Source organism: Dromaius novaehollandiae, chromosome 1, assembly GCF_036370855.1.
Source record: "Dromaius novaehollandiae isolate bDroNov1 chromosome 1, bDroNov1.hap1, whole genome shotgun sequence".
NCBI classification, from domain to species: domain Eukaryota; kingdom Metazoa; phylum Chordata; class Aves; order Casuariiformes; family Dromaiidae; genus Dromaius; species Dromaius novaehollandiae.
In genome coordinates, this window is record NC_088098.1 from 60,527,583 (window position 1) to 60,541,463 (window position 13,881).

General features: G+C 37.8%; 1 protein-coding gene across 1 annotated transcript in view; it reads right to left on the reverse strand.

The window, feature by feature from the left end:
* Positions 1-13,881, reverse strand: part of BRAF (B-Raf proto-oncogene, serine/threonine kinase) — an 86,244-nt gene that overhangs the window by 22,426 nt on the left and 49,937 nt on the right. Inside the window, exons 8-12 of the mRNA XM_064514235.1 lie at positions 9,135-9,294; positions 7,499-7,535; positions 3,271-3,407; positions 2,453-2,570; positions 1,893-1,977 (exon numbers count right to left, since the gene is read on the reverse strand). Of these exons, the coding sequence (XP_064370305.1) occupies positions 1,893-1,977; positions 2,453-2,570; positions 3,271-3,407; positions 7,499-7,535; positions 9,135-9,294 (537 nt within the window). The remainder of the gene's footprint in view (positions 1-1,892; positions 1,978-2,452; positions 2,571-3,270; positions 3,408-7,498; positions 7,536-9,134; positions 9,295-13,881) is intronic.

Here is a 13,881-nt window from a genome sequence, read left to right on the forward strand (position 1 = left end):
CAGTACATTTTCTTGACAAGGCTTCAGCTTTTCTTAATGCTTTGTTTGATAAGAACATATCTGGAGCCACCATAAAAGTGAGGATGGAAATAGATATGAAAACTGGATATCCTTGTATCCCAGTAGGATACAGTATTCTCTATCAACTTGATTCCAAACAACACTGGAAGAGACCGGTGTTCACCACAAAGATTTGGTCAGCTTAAATCAAACCTCCTGGACAGAAGGAGCAACTCCAGACACAAAAAGTTCACAAAGGACAATCCAGAGAGGGTCATCTCAGTAGGTACCTCAGCAGATTCAAAGCCCGAAAGAATCTACTGATACCTTGTGAAATATGAAAGATCCTTCTCACTATCCAAGAACGGAAAATGACAGCCTTATTGTCATCAAGTGGGGATGGTGAGGAACTGGGTACCTCCAAACATACCAAATAGAGATCACCAAGAGGAGACACGTCTGAGTGCTGGAGTATTTCCTAACTTTTTCAGGGGCTGAGGAAAAAGAAAGGCATTTTTCTTTCAAAACAGCTCGGTACTGAAGGCACTCTGCTCACTGTTGATGAAACCTGACACACCAAGCTGTGGTAGCTTCTTAAATCCATGCTGCTGCTGCTGAAGACAGCATAGCTTTTCACAGTATCTTATACTGGAAAACCAACATGGGAGCCTAGAGTGTGAACCCTTTTGTCCTTGCAGCATTGCAGATTTAGCCAGTTTTTGATTATGTGACTTGTGCCTTTTTCAGTTTCAAGGATTTGTCAAAGTGGTGGTGAAAGTAACTGCAGAGTGAATAAAAATCAGCAGTTTCTCACAAATCCTACCTCAAAACTCAAAAAATACTGTGAAAGCATAAAGAAAAAGGCACACTTACAGATAAATCTAGCTTGCTTGGGTCAAAGGATAAGACAGCTAACTACTGTAAGTGCTGAAATGATCAACAACAGAGAAAGACTGGACTCCAGCTATGAGGCTTCCAGCAGAAATTTGGAAAATTGGAATGAAATGCAAGATTTCTGACATCAGACTATGGTTTTCAGTAACTTCTCCTGAACAGGTATGTCAAAAAAATATGCACAGGTATCTGTGGTAGCGTACCCCAGCAAGCCTCTCCTTTCACAATTATGGGCTCAGAGTTTTCAGGACATTTCTACAGGGAAAAGGCTGACCATCCCCTTTCACCATGCATGTTTACTGAGGATGCTCTTCCAGAAGCAGCACCCAGCTCAACACAACAGGTTCCCAGAGACAACAGGCTTTTTTTCTAGTTTCTTAAAACAGAATTATGCCTAAGACAGTAATCGGGTGCCAACAGTCTTCTCCAATAAATAGTCTACCATATGGTATTGATGGATCCTTTAAGAACTGAACCCAAGACAAATACTTTCCCTGAGAAAGTACCAGCAGGAAACATGAACAAAAGATCAAGAAGTGACTTCATGAGAAATACATAGAAAAAACCTCCAGAAGACTCAATTACTGAAAAGAAATAATTAAACGGTAGAAGATACGGGCAGTGGTGCTGTTGGAAAACAACAGTTAATCATGCTCTCCTTCAATGTCAGAATGTGGATGAGAAGAAAGAAGGGCCTACAGTACACACTTAGGCTCGACTGTGCCCTGTGGCATTATAATACCAAAAAACAGTCCCGTCTCGAGTGTTTGGATGTATGTACACTCACAACATGACTGTACAGACAAACATACACAGGAGAAGGAAGAATTAGCAGTGGATGCAAAGAAATGTTTTAAAATTGCAAGTTATATTTTCTGTTCAAGGTATCATCATGGAGGAGGAATAAGACCGATGCGTTCTAACAGAAATACAAAATGCAATGATTACTGAAGTGTAAATCTACATAGATGATCTTACATCATTAAAAATATTCTTACCTGAGCACTCCTACTTCGTTTTTGAAAGCCTGTAACTGTTGAGGTGTAGGTGCCGTAACATTCAACATTTTCACTGCCACATCACCTTAAAATAGCAATTTTTAAAAAGTGTCGTTGACACAGAATCTTCAATTGTGAAAATGCTAAATAGAGCAAATATTAAGATACCCTATTTTCTAGCTGTGGTGAAATCAACAACTACAATATTAAAATAAGTAAATATTCTGTAAAAGCGTATAAACATTATTCTTACTTTACGATGAGAAATCCTAGCTGTGTCTAAGTCCCCCCCCCCAACACACACACACACACACACACACACACACACACACACACACACACACAGGGGGTTTTAATTCTGTGAGATGGATACTTCAGCTTCACGAGTAACTGTTTCAGCTTTACCCCTAAATATTACCTCATTCACCAATACAGGCAAGAGTTGAGTTTCCAAACAGTTAGAAGTTCTACCTATTTAACACACTGCTTTTTTTAATTTAGAAAGCATTCAGATTATGTCACTTTCTTGAGACTAACTCTTCTCCATTAGGGCCACATACCATGCCACTTTCCTTTGTAGACCGTTCCAAATGATCCAGACCCTATCCTTTGTCCAACTGTGATCTGTCCATCTGGTATCTCCCAATCATCACTTGAATCCCGTCGACCAAGGGTTTTCTTGGCACAAATAAAAAAAGAAAGCAAATATTTTAATGCCTTTTGTTAAATATTTTATATCAGTATTTTATATTATGAAAATCTTAAAATAACTTTTCTTTCAAATGTTGCATTTGACTTGCAGAATAAGTATTTAAGTGCTTGAATTACGACTTAATCTTGCATTATTTTCAAGCTAGGCATGTATAAAACCTCAGTACGTAGGTATACTAAACAATTTCCTGACATGAAATATTTTTCACAGACTTCCAGCAGTGTCAAAAGTAGTAAAAAAACTGAGAAAGTCTTAACAAAAAGAAGTCTCATGACTGAACAAGAATTAAAAAATAAATGAGGTTAAATGTGAATTTAAAAATGGGGTAATTTTTATGTATTATTACATTTGAGAATCACTAGAGAACATTCACTGTCCGTGAAACACGGTGGGAAAAGTTAAACTGTTCTTTGAAGGGTAACTAGCATTATAGTGAGAAGCACACCAAGACTTCTGGGTGCAACGCAGTAAAAGTGAGTAGAGACAATGATTTAAGTGCTTATGTATAGTCCCACGATTTCAATGTTCCATTATTTATTGGTTTAAAGTCCTTGATCATTACAATACACGTCCTCAGAATAAGTTCTGATTGCTTTGATAAAATAAAAGTGAGAAGAACATGGGTGTGTGCTATAGAGGAATGAAAATAATTGATTGTTCCCTTACCATTCTATTTCTGTCTTCTGAGGATGAGGATGACTTCCTCTCTCGTTGGGGTCCTGGTGATTTCTGTAACGCTTTCACATTGGTAAGTGACCCAGGCAAAGAGGCAGGAGGGGTTGCAGACAAACCTGCAGTTGAACCTAAATTTCAGAAACAACATAACTTTATCTATGATTATAAGAAGCCAGCTTATAAGAATGTACTAAGTGCAAGAATTTTGTTTAAGATGCAGTATCTCCAAACATCAATGTAAATGTTAAGAGGGAACAAATACATACTTTAGGAGTGTTGTACTAATACTAAATTAGTGCTCAAGTCTCACTTAGGTAACAGGAGGAGACAAAGTCTATAGCAAAAATCCCTATATAACACATAGTCCTCAGTCTCTTGTTTGTGAATTATCAGAAAGACACTGTTTCTTTAAATAAAAAAGTATGTATTTTTTTTAATTCCACCAGTTTTTTTGACAAGAAAAGTAGAAGCATTCCAGTTAACAGCAGCTGCCTCTCAAGACTTCTTGTAGCTAACCTTTTGGGGGCTCAATAAATAGCTGAGATACTGTGCTTTGGAATTAAAATAGACTAAATGCAAAATATAGAAATGTTTTCTAGCTGAGTCTCCAAGTGCCACCTCAAAAAAATTTGGCTGTTTTAAAGTTCTGTTAGCAGAGAGCTCTTACAAATAAAAGATTGTGGAAAGGATGAAAAAAACCCCAAATACTTTAGTTAGCTATTTGAAGCATATTCTATTAAATACAAAGAGCATAGTACATTTGTAGCATACATGTTATATAAACAAAGCTATGTAGGAAAACAGCACTAATAGGGCTGTGTTTCAGAGCTCCAATGCCTCTTTACAAATAAAACACTTCACTAGACACTGCTTTTTAAAATACACTATAATTGTTAGCAACAAGGTTATGCCGACACCCCCAATGCAAAGGACATAAAATAGTCAACTGTTAATTAGATTTATGCTGCTCTGCTAAACAATGTATGTCACTTTGTGAGACCTTCAACACTCCGGTGCTTTCTCTTACCTCAGTGCTTTGGGAAGTGGTGAAAGACAGTACTCCCTCCCCATACTCCTTCAGAAGCCCCCTTCTTACCTAAAGAGTCTCCTAATGCCAACCTGAATTCAAATTCCTCTTTAACTTTTATAACTTGAGTCCAGTCACTCTGGGTGTACTAATTTATCAGACTACACTAATCATCACCTCTCCTAATTGAGCTAAAGTCCATACAAGTGGAAGTGCCCAATAACAACATACCAACGCATCAAAAATGGGATGCGGCACCCATAACATTTGTCCCGCATACTAAAGCGGCAATAATGATGCATATTAGGCATCTGAACATTTACACATACTTGGAAGCCAGTGAGCTAAAGAACAGCTTCCACACATATATTAAATTAAGTGTATGATGCTTAAAGAATGGGAAAATTTTTCCCCAGACTTACTACGTTACAGTTTTTCTCTGTAATATCAAAGCTCTACTAGAACATACTTTCATTACAGGTAAGTAGAATCTCCTACTAAATTTTTAAATACAAAGAAACACTAGCACAACATTCACCCTTCAGTGAAAAAGGTTACAGTACATGGTAGAACATTATAGTTATCTGTTCATAGTAATATCAGAAGGCCTGTTTTCCAGGATAACACTGGGCTTAAGTTATTATCTGGGGCTTCGAAGCTGTTTTAATGTATTCCATTCTGTAGTCAGTCTGCTTGTTGGGAACACTTATCTTTTTTTAAAAAAAATTCTGGAACAATCTTGCAAGTTCATAAAGTGAACTGCTCTTGATATATTCTCAAACAAAAGTCTTTGAAACAGCCAAGGTGGTAGCATTTGAAAACCACACACTACATGCACTGAATTACCCATTCCTGCATGTATACATACATATAAAGATAATAATATTCCATGCTATTACTTAATAGTCCTTTTTTTTCCAGTATATGAAATCCCAAGATTTCTGGGATTTTGTGCAATACAACAGATCCATTGACAGCTTAAGGCCTGAATTATCCCCAGAGTCAATAACACGTGAAAAACGAAAGTCTTATTTTGTGCAGTTCAGGACACAAATATTTCACTGGAAGTTTACTAAATAAGAACTACACAAGAGCCTGATCTGGTCTAAATCATCTACTGCCCCAGTGTGGTAATAATAAAACTCGAAAAATGAAGTATTTATTAGAAGCTGACATTACTTGAAAAGTTTGAGACCTAACAAGATATCAATGGAAATGTTTGTTACTCACATTTTATTTCCTAGATTACTTTTCAAAACAAGGAATATTGCATATAGAAAACCATTAAAGCACTGAACTGACTTAAAATGAACAGTCAAGGAAATTCTAAGTTAAGGATGCCACTTTGTCTTTAAAACCATTCCAATGAAATCCAAGAACCTTTGTTTAGAAAAATTATGTTAAGGTCCATATAAAAACCTCAACTATGAAATTCCTTGCTTTAGAAGATTTAAGTCAGACTTTATTTATAGTCATTTTCAAGCGTGTAAAGGTGAAAGTGAGTATGTGTGAAAAGCACATTCAAAGCATTCCAGCCAGGCCAAGCAAAAAAACAGAGGTGTTTTGATAAACTCACACACTTACATACACACGGTGTGAGGGTGAGGCACAAACAGCATCTGTGGTTTTACTTATTTTGTTTTGGGTGAAAACAAGAAAGAAGAGCCCAACTACCTCTGAACACTGGGCCAGGCTCAAAATCAAACACTATTTCACTGGGGACAGAATGAAGGAGGGGACTGGGAGTCCGGGATTGGTATTTCCGAAGACAGCGCATCAGCTGGTTCAAAGGGGCTGTTAGAGAAAAAGAGACGGGCAGGCAGAGACAGAAAGACAGACACATAGAAGAAATGAAAGAAGTCATGGGAAATAACTAGGATGCTTTGACTCCTATTCATAGATTGCTTCTGTACTTTGAAGGAAAAAAATGTCAATTATTAAAAACATTATTTCAAGAATGGGAACAGCCAATTGTTCTCAGATGCCAAGCAGACAGTTTATGATCAAAATTCAAAACCAACATGATAGCACAACATTTAAATGCTGGACAAAATGGGCAAAACTGTGGAGAGCCACACCTACCAAGACATACAAGATCGTTAAAACTGGCACCTTTAAACTAGTATGCTTGCAGGGTTAAAGGAAATTTGTTTTAAAAGTGTTCTATTGCTGGCATAAGAAAAAACAGCTCCCCCAAACACAAACCAGTAGGTAGGTACTATCCTACTAGCTAGCAGATTCCAATGGGAGAAAAAAAATTAGTGACAGCTTGTGGTACAAAACCTTAGAGATCAAGATGGAGTGCATCAAGGTAATTCAGACTTTGCTTATGGTTGAAGCAAGTCATAATTAATAGGAGACGACTGTGTTAATAATTTGGAGTTAGAGAAACTGTCACACGCCTGCCCTCTTTATTAGACACAGCTGTATCATTTCAAAGGTATAAACAAAGCATATGAGAAGCCCTTGCAAGACCCTGACAACCAATGGGAGAACTGACATAATAGGCCTGTGCATAACACACGAAGAATAATAAATCTATCTTCTGGCACTAGTTCTCTCTTTACAGTGAACTAAGGCTGCATACAACACCGTTACTGAAAGGAACATAAAGAGAGCTGGTTTCAACTTAAGGTCCTAACAACTTGGTTCCAAGATCAGCACAGGCATGCAGTACAGCAAAGCAGCATCTTCAGCAGGGGTAGAGGGGGAGAAGAAGTGGAGTATTTCATGCTGCTTTAGGATGCAGCGATTCATATGGAAGGTCCATCTACTGTGTCAATGGACTTCAAAGAAAAGCCATTGTTGTTTCCATGGGTGGAAGGGTAACAACAGGCATAAAAATCTTTGAGAAAGACGTGGGAGTTAGAGCATATCTGTGTGCAGTCATGTGAGTGAGAGACTGTGTGAGAGGAAAAAAATACGAGTGTAAGATAATTTTAAAACTAAAGCTAGATACCACTTCAAAACTTTTTCTCCTTCCGTCTCCCCCACTCCCAGAATGGCTGGCAAATGACTCAAACCTTTGTCAGACAGATACTAAGATCGTGGACAAGCAAATGCAAATTTGTTTTTTGTTCTAGTCATATTCCCCCTTGTGTCTGTGCTTTGTAGAAGAAAGTAGACAAAGAGAAGGGATAAAGCAATTGTGGAATTAAATACAGCACAGGAGCTACTTTAAACATTACTTACCTCCCTCTCCTCGTAAACCCTGGTCTCTAATCAAGTCCTATAAATAAGGGGAAAAAAGAAATTGTATGCAATTCCCATATTCTCATTTACATTACAGAATAAAGAGGAGAATTAGGGAAATTAGGAATCCATAACCATCTAAGCTGTCCAGCAAATAAAAGTTGTTTCCTATCTTGACTTACTAACAACAGCGACTCCAAAGAGGAGTATAACAACTATTACACTTTTCAAAATTATTTAATTTAAAACAGCATCTCACAGCAGCAAACTGAAAGGCACACAACAACAGATGCTGACAAGAAAATAATGATTTAAACATGCAGTTGGCCAAAATGCAAGAAGAAATATCGAACCAAGCTTTCTAGTTATACTGTTGGTCGGTCACACAAAATATTTGAACTTGCATATTGGAAGCTGGGACATCTATTTCCTGTATTGAGGTAAATAAGTCAAACGAGTTCTGTTTTTTTGTACCTCATTTACACACCCAGCTTTCTTTTCAAAAATGACTAATTGCACTTCACTTGCTGTCCACTGTTAACTGAGAGTATCTTTTACAAACTATTCATACTGCAAGCAAACTACACTAAGAATAGCAGTTTTCTGAACAAAAAACGATTCTAGCAAATTCCACCTGTAGGTTCATTTGCATCATTAAGGGGTTTTTTGTTTTTGTTTTTTTTAACATCAGGGCATCAAGGCTATGGTTACACAATTATTTTATTCCTTCATATATTTGCTGTGTTGCTGAAATTGCTGGTCCTGCCTCCTAGCTGTACTCAGTGCTATACACCATATGCAAATGACTGTGCAGCCACACTCTTAATAGTCAACTAACTTTTCACCTTTCACTCAAAGCAAAAAGGATTTTGTGCTTCATAATGTTCAAGCAGACTTCAAGACTGCTCACCTGACAAGTGAGTAATTTCTAAAAAGTGGACTTAAGGATAAAAAACAAGTCATATGTATCAGCTAAATTGCAAAGAGAACATTTTGAAGGGTGCTTGCTGGCATTATGCTTACTATCAACCATTATTAAGTATTACAATTCCGCATCCAGAAATTTCAAAAATGGGGAAAACACATCAATTGTAGCAGTTTCTAGACACTATGAAAGAATGTTTACAATAAGATATATTTGGCTCCTGAAATCTGAAGCAACACTCAGTAAATCTGAATGCAGCTTACTGCAACAAACATATCTCCTTCAATGCCAGCAACTCTTAAGTCCAAATGTTAAAAAAAAAATCTCTCATATAAAGAAATATATAACTGCATAGAAAGGTTTGCAAGAGTGGTTACTGGCTTTCAGATTCTTAATGCTGTGGTACAGCTAGCAGTACAAGCCTTGGGACTAATCATAAAAAATGAGCAATAGACTGTGATAGCTTGGCTGTTTGAAAATGAAAGGACTGTCAAAACATAGTTTCTGCTTTTGGAGAAGGGGTTATATGCGCTCTTACAGCACTGACTAGCAAAAACCTTCCTATCTGTTATCTATGAAGTTTCTGAGAGACCACCAGGAATTAGCTTAAAAATTTAGTATTTGTGTGTGCACATTACAAATTAATGCATTGATATGGGTAAAGGAAAAAAAAAATCCACCATTTCTGACCTAAATGTTCTTAATACTTACATCAATATTGACTGGCTCAATTGTATTGATGTGAACATTGGGGGCTGAAGAGGACCGGTCGCGTTGCCCAAATTGATTCCGATGGTCTTCATCTGCTGGTCGGAAGGGCTGTGGGATTGGAATGGATTTTGAAGGAGAAGGACTAGGGAGAATTGGTGGTCTGAGAAACAAAGTCAAGGAAAAAGAGGATTTAGGTCTACAAATGGCTTCAAATACTGCATAGTGGGTGCGGTAAATCCTTTTCAACTATGATAATACATACATAAAAAAGCTGGTCTAAAGGCCTGCATAAAAACAATTTATAATGAATGATCTCTATTCCCCTAGGATCAATTGCAACAACCCTCTGCTGCATAAACTACCCAATTACATGGCTGTGAAAGTGTTCTGAGTTTCCAAAACCAAAAAAAAAAAAGCCTAACAAATCCACATCATACCTAGCTAGTAATATTAAATCCTGATGTAAAAAAATTAGTATGGCCCAATATGCACTGCAGACACTGAGATGTTCTGCAGTTTATTAATATTATACACTCTTTTTAATGGCAACCATTGAGAACTAAAAACGCTTAACATCTCACATCAATATTACAGTCAAAAGATGGCACAAAACAAACTGTAAGGATAGGATTACTGTATAATGAAGACAGACTGAAAACTGAGCATTAGTCACTCAACATAATTAATATTATGGCCAGTGTAATATGAATTATTAATAGCAAAGTAAAAATAAACATATTACCTTTTAACCTTAACCTTCAGAAAATAATTTTGAATAGTACAACATTTTCAACATTATTTACAATGTCACAGTTAATCAATGCAAGAGATTTGGCTTGAAAGGTAGTGTTCAGACTATATAGATGAGTTTTTTGAAGAAATGCAATTGCTGCAGGTCATAGATCTAGATAAGGTACTTAATGTATAGGACCATAAATCGCATTCAAAAGAGAAAACATCTAAAACACTTGCCTTTTCATTTGTAAGAAGGCAGAATGTCACTTATTTGGTTATCCTGCTATTTTGGTAAAGTGCAGTAAATCAGCATTCATCTCTTACTCAAGTCAAGGTCAATCGCTGTTAAGTCTAATGATTCAATTTAATGGATATAAGGCAAAAGTTCAAAGAGAAATGTTTGTCGCCTTCTTCAGACAGAACTTTATGCTTAAAATATACTCGATAGCTGACAATGAGGTTTACAGAACTTAGAGAAAACACAGCTCCTAAGGGAGGAGTGGAGTCCTCTAGCCATTAAACTACTCCATGGGTTACCATGCCCACAAAGGCAATACCCACAGGGAGAAGCTGCAGATACAACCCGTACAACAGTCTATAGCAGCAAGAGGGTTCTGGCACCGTCTCCTGTAAGTGAACACTCCCTGGCCTCTCCAAAGATATTTAAGGGCTACTAATGTTCCCAATAGGATCTCTGATGTTTTTCTCAGAAATGGGTCTGCTCTAAAGGAGACTATTACCCTACCTCTCATAACAGATTTTATACAGTTTGGCACAGATCCTCATTGCAGTCAGTACCCCAGAAGTACCTGTCATCTTTTCCTTCTTGGCCAACATTCTCACAATCAAGAATAGAGTATGTACCAATGAGTTCAAGTAACAGCCTAGTAAGTCATACTAAAAAAATACTTAATTATGTTTATGGAGTGGGAATAGAAGAGAGGGAGGGTGTGTGGGTAGGGGCTTAACTCTGCTAAACTTGTTTTTGAGAGACAGTGATCTATTTTCAGATGACAGAATATGAATATTTTTATACTGGGAAGCAATGAACTGAAACATATCTTGGAGGAAATGCCTTCAACAGCCCAGCATTTGGGCTCAGAAGATGCTAAGAATTTCAAAAATGTCATTAAAAAAAGCAGTTAGTGTGAATATGCACATACTAAAATTTTCCTCCAATGCAAACAAGTTCAGTTGGGTAAAACCTTTTCTATTGTGAATGAGGAAGTTCTGAACTCCTGAATGTTTTTATAAAGAAATCACGCAACTAGAACCCACCTCGGGAGTTGGGACACTGTGCAAATACGAATGCAGGACTCAGCTGACATTGTAAGAGACCATACTTTCACGTAAAGGCAAGTATATCAGAAACCGCACAGAAAGATTTCAGAAGAAATGCATAAAAATCGCCTCGGGCAGGCTAGGACTATTATTGTTGGGATAGCTGGCTCCTGCTGAAACTTCCCATGACTTCTTGGCAACAGTGAAATCTAAGGAAGTATGTAACAATACCCACCAGATCATTGCGCTAGGGTGACTATGAGTGAGCATTTAAGTTCTGCCACACAACTAGAGCAGAAGCAACTAGACTTTCTGTAATCATGAGTAAGCCAAGGAAGAAAAAAATCAATTGCAGAAATACTGTTTCAATTGCATTCTCCTTTATGAGTCATAAATGGTCACCTGCTAAGCGAAACCACACACACTTTTGCATTCCTGGTCACAGGTCATCAAGTGCAGCATGCTGCTATCAGAAGGCATTTTAAAACAATTTGAATTGCTTTCACTTCTCATTGGATTTTAACTCAGGGAAGTTCAGTATCTTCAGAAAACAACTACAGGTTGACACAAGTCTCCTTTTTTGGATTCCTAAACTATTATTGTGAGGGTTTCTGGGCTTTAGATGCCAAATAATCCAGAGAAGGAAATCTCATGAGCAGTTAGCCATGTGCTCTACTCGTACAAGCAGGATTTCATTAACAGGTGTCCTTGGGACACTTACAAAGATCAGGTTATTTTTGCTAAACATGAGCTTCACTTGAAAGACGTAACCAGTGAACAGAAAGACACAAGCAGTTTGCTAGCCAAGCTGGCCTACTGAATTCACAAGTTCAAGCTACACTGAACTGGCAGCTGCTGGCTCTGTGCAGCAAAGGCTGTACCCTGGTCTGCATCTATGCTGCAGAAAAGCTGTCACAAAAAAATACAGCAATCCTCTTGGCTACCAGAAGCCCATTCTTAACAGTATTTTAAATACTCCAGGAGAGTGGAAAAAGAGACACTGGAGCAAAAAGGAGCAGCCATCACAATTTGGGAGACATTGTCTGTTCTAGGACATGGTGATAAAACTAGTTCTGTAGGCTATGCTGCATGTACAGGGTGGCACTAAGATGACAACAGTAAGTGCCAGCAAACAAATTGCCAAAAATTCAAGAGGACCAGAACACAGCTGCTGCAAAGAACTGTTTACTGTGGCATCCGTGTAGCAGGCTGGAGCTTAGAGAAGCAGAGCAGTTTAAGCACCAGTATTTGAGCTTGTCGCTCCTGTGGCCTTTGTGAGCAGTTAACAGCCAACCTCCTTGCTGGAAGAAAACTTTCACAAATAAGGGCAATATTCGGATTGATTAGAGAGGCTATATACCACCTCATTTTGCACACTTCCATCAAGCCTTCTAGGTGGGTATTCCTTTAACAATAATTCTCAGCTTTCCAGGCAAACAGGCTGATAGAGTTATCAAATCTAAGCTTTTAATGTGCTATAACCATACCGCTTGGCAGTACGCCAGAACATGCTTTCCTTGGATAATGCATTTGTTCTAAAACATGTTGCTCCCTCCCCTTTTACCAAGACCAAAAAGAAAGAGGTTTTGTCAGGAAGTGGAAAAGAAAAGTAAGCCAGGAACTAATGACAGACACATGCAGATTTTAACCCTTTGTCAATGACAACAAATGTCAGTGTGTCCACAGACTTACTGTGCTGCAAACTAGGTCCACAGGAAAGAGGAAGGCAACTCAGAAAAGTGCCCACAGATGCTACTAAATATGTAAGTGATTTTATGGTATCATAACTCCTTACACAGTACACCCACTATAACTTGCAATGATACAAGCTAGTTCCCCTTACAAATGTGAAAGAAAACTTTAATATAGATTATCCTCGGTTTCCTTAAACTCACCAACATAACTTGTCATGTATTTAAGAGCTGGTCTACTCAGGAAAGATTTTTCCTTAACAGAGGTTTGTTTGGAGTTCAGGAATTTTATTCAAAAAAAATTTCTTTGCTGCAGTTATGCAAATACCTAAAGTGAAATTGCCCATTCACACAGCTTCAATTACAGTAGAATATGCTACTTCTCTTTTAAATTAGAGCATCTCTTCTGTACTGAGATTTTTTTGTTTTTTTCCCACAATACAAAGCCTTCTGAACAAGTGTGTTTCAGTGTGTCGGTTAGCCACAGGGCTCAGTGTAGTACACACTGTTTATCTGGTAGATTGCAGATACCCATCAGAAACTATTGCAAGCAAAAACTTGCGTCAAACTACCAGAGCCTTTTTTGGTTCATACCCAAGTTTGATTTGCCTTAGTTTCTGATGCTGCCATTAGCCAGGAGCATAGCGGCACTTTCATTTTCAAACAGTTTTTTAAACTGTTAAGCGTCCTGGGTACAGTGCTACAGGGTATTTCAACTGCAGTAGCAACCAGACAAACCGCGTATTTGTGAGGTCAAGCATCCTATAGTTAGTGTGGCACCCTAATGATACTGCCAGAAAAAACAAAGCAATTTCTTTCCCCACCTCTGCAACCTGGAAAGGGTCAATTGCACCAAATCAAACAGAGGGGTTTTGGACAAAAGGACAGCAGTGCAAGTTTGTAACTACAAGCTACAGAAGATCACCTCCAGAGCACCCTATGCAGAAGTCAGTCTAAAAAAGCCATAGAAGAAATCTTTAACAGTCACAACTTAATATGGATGCATTATTTAATTTGCATTAATTACTGCATTTTTCCAT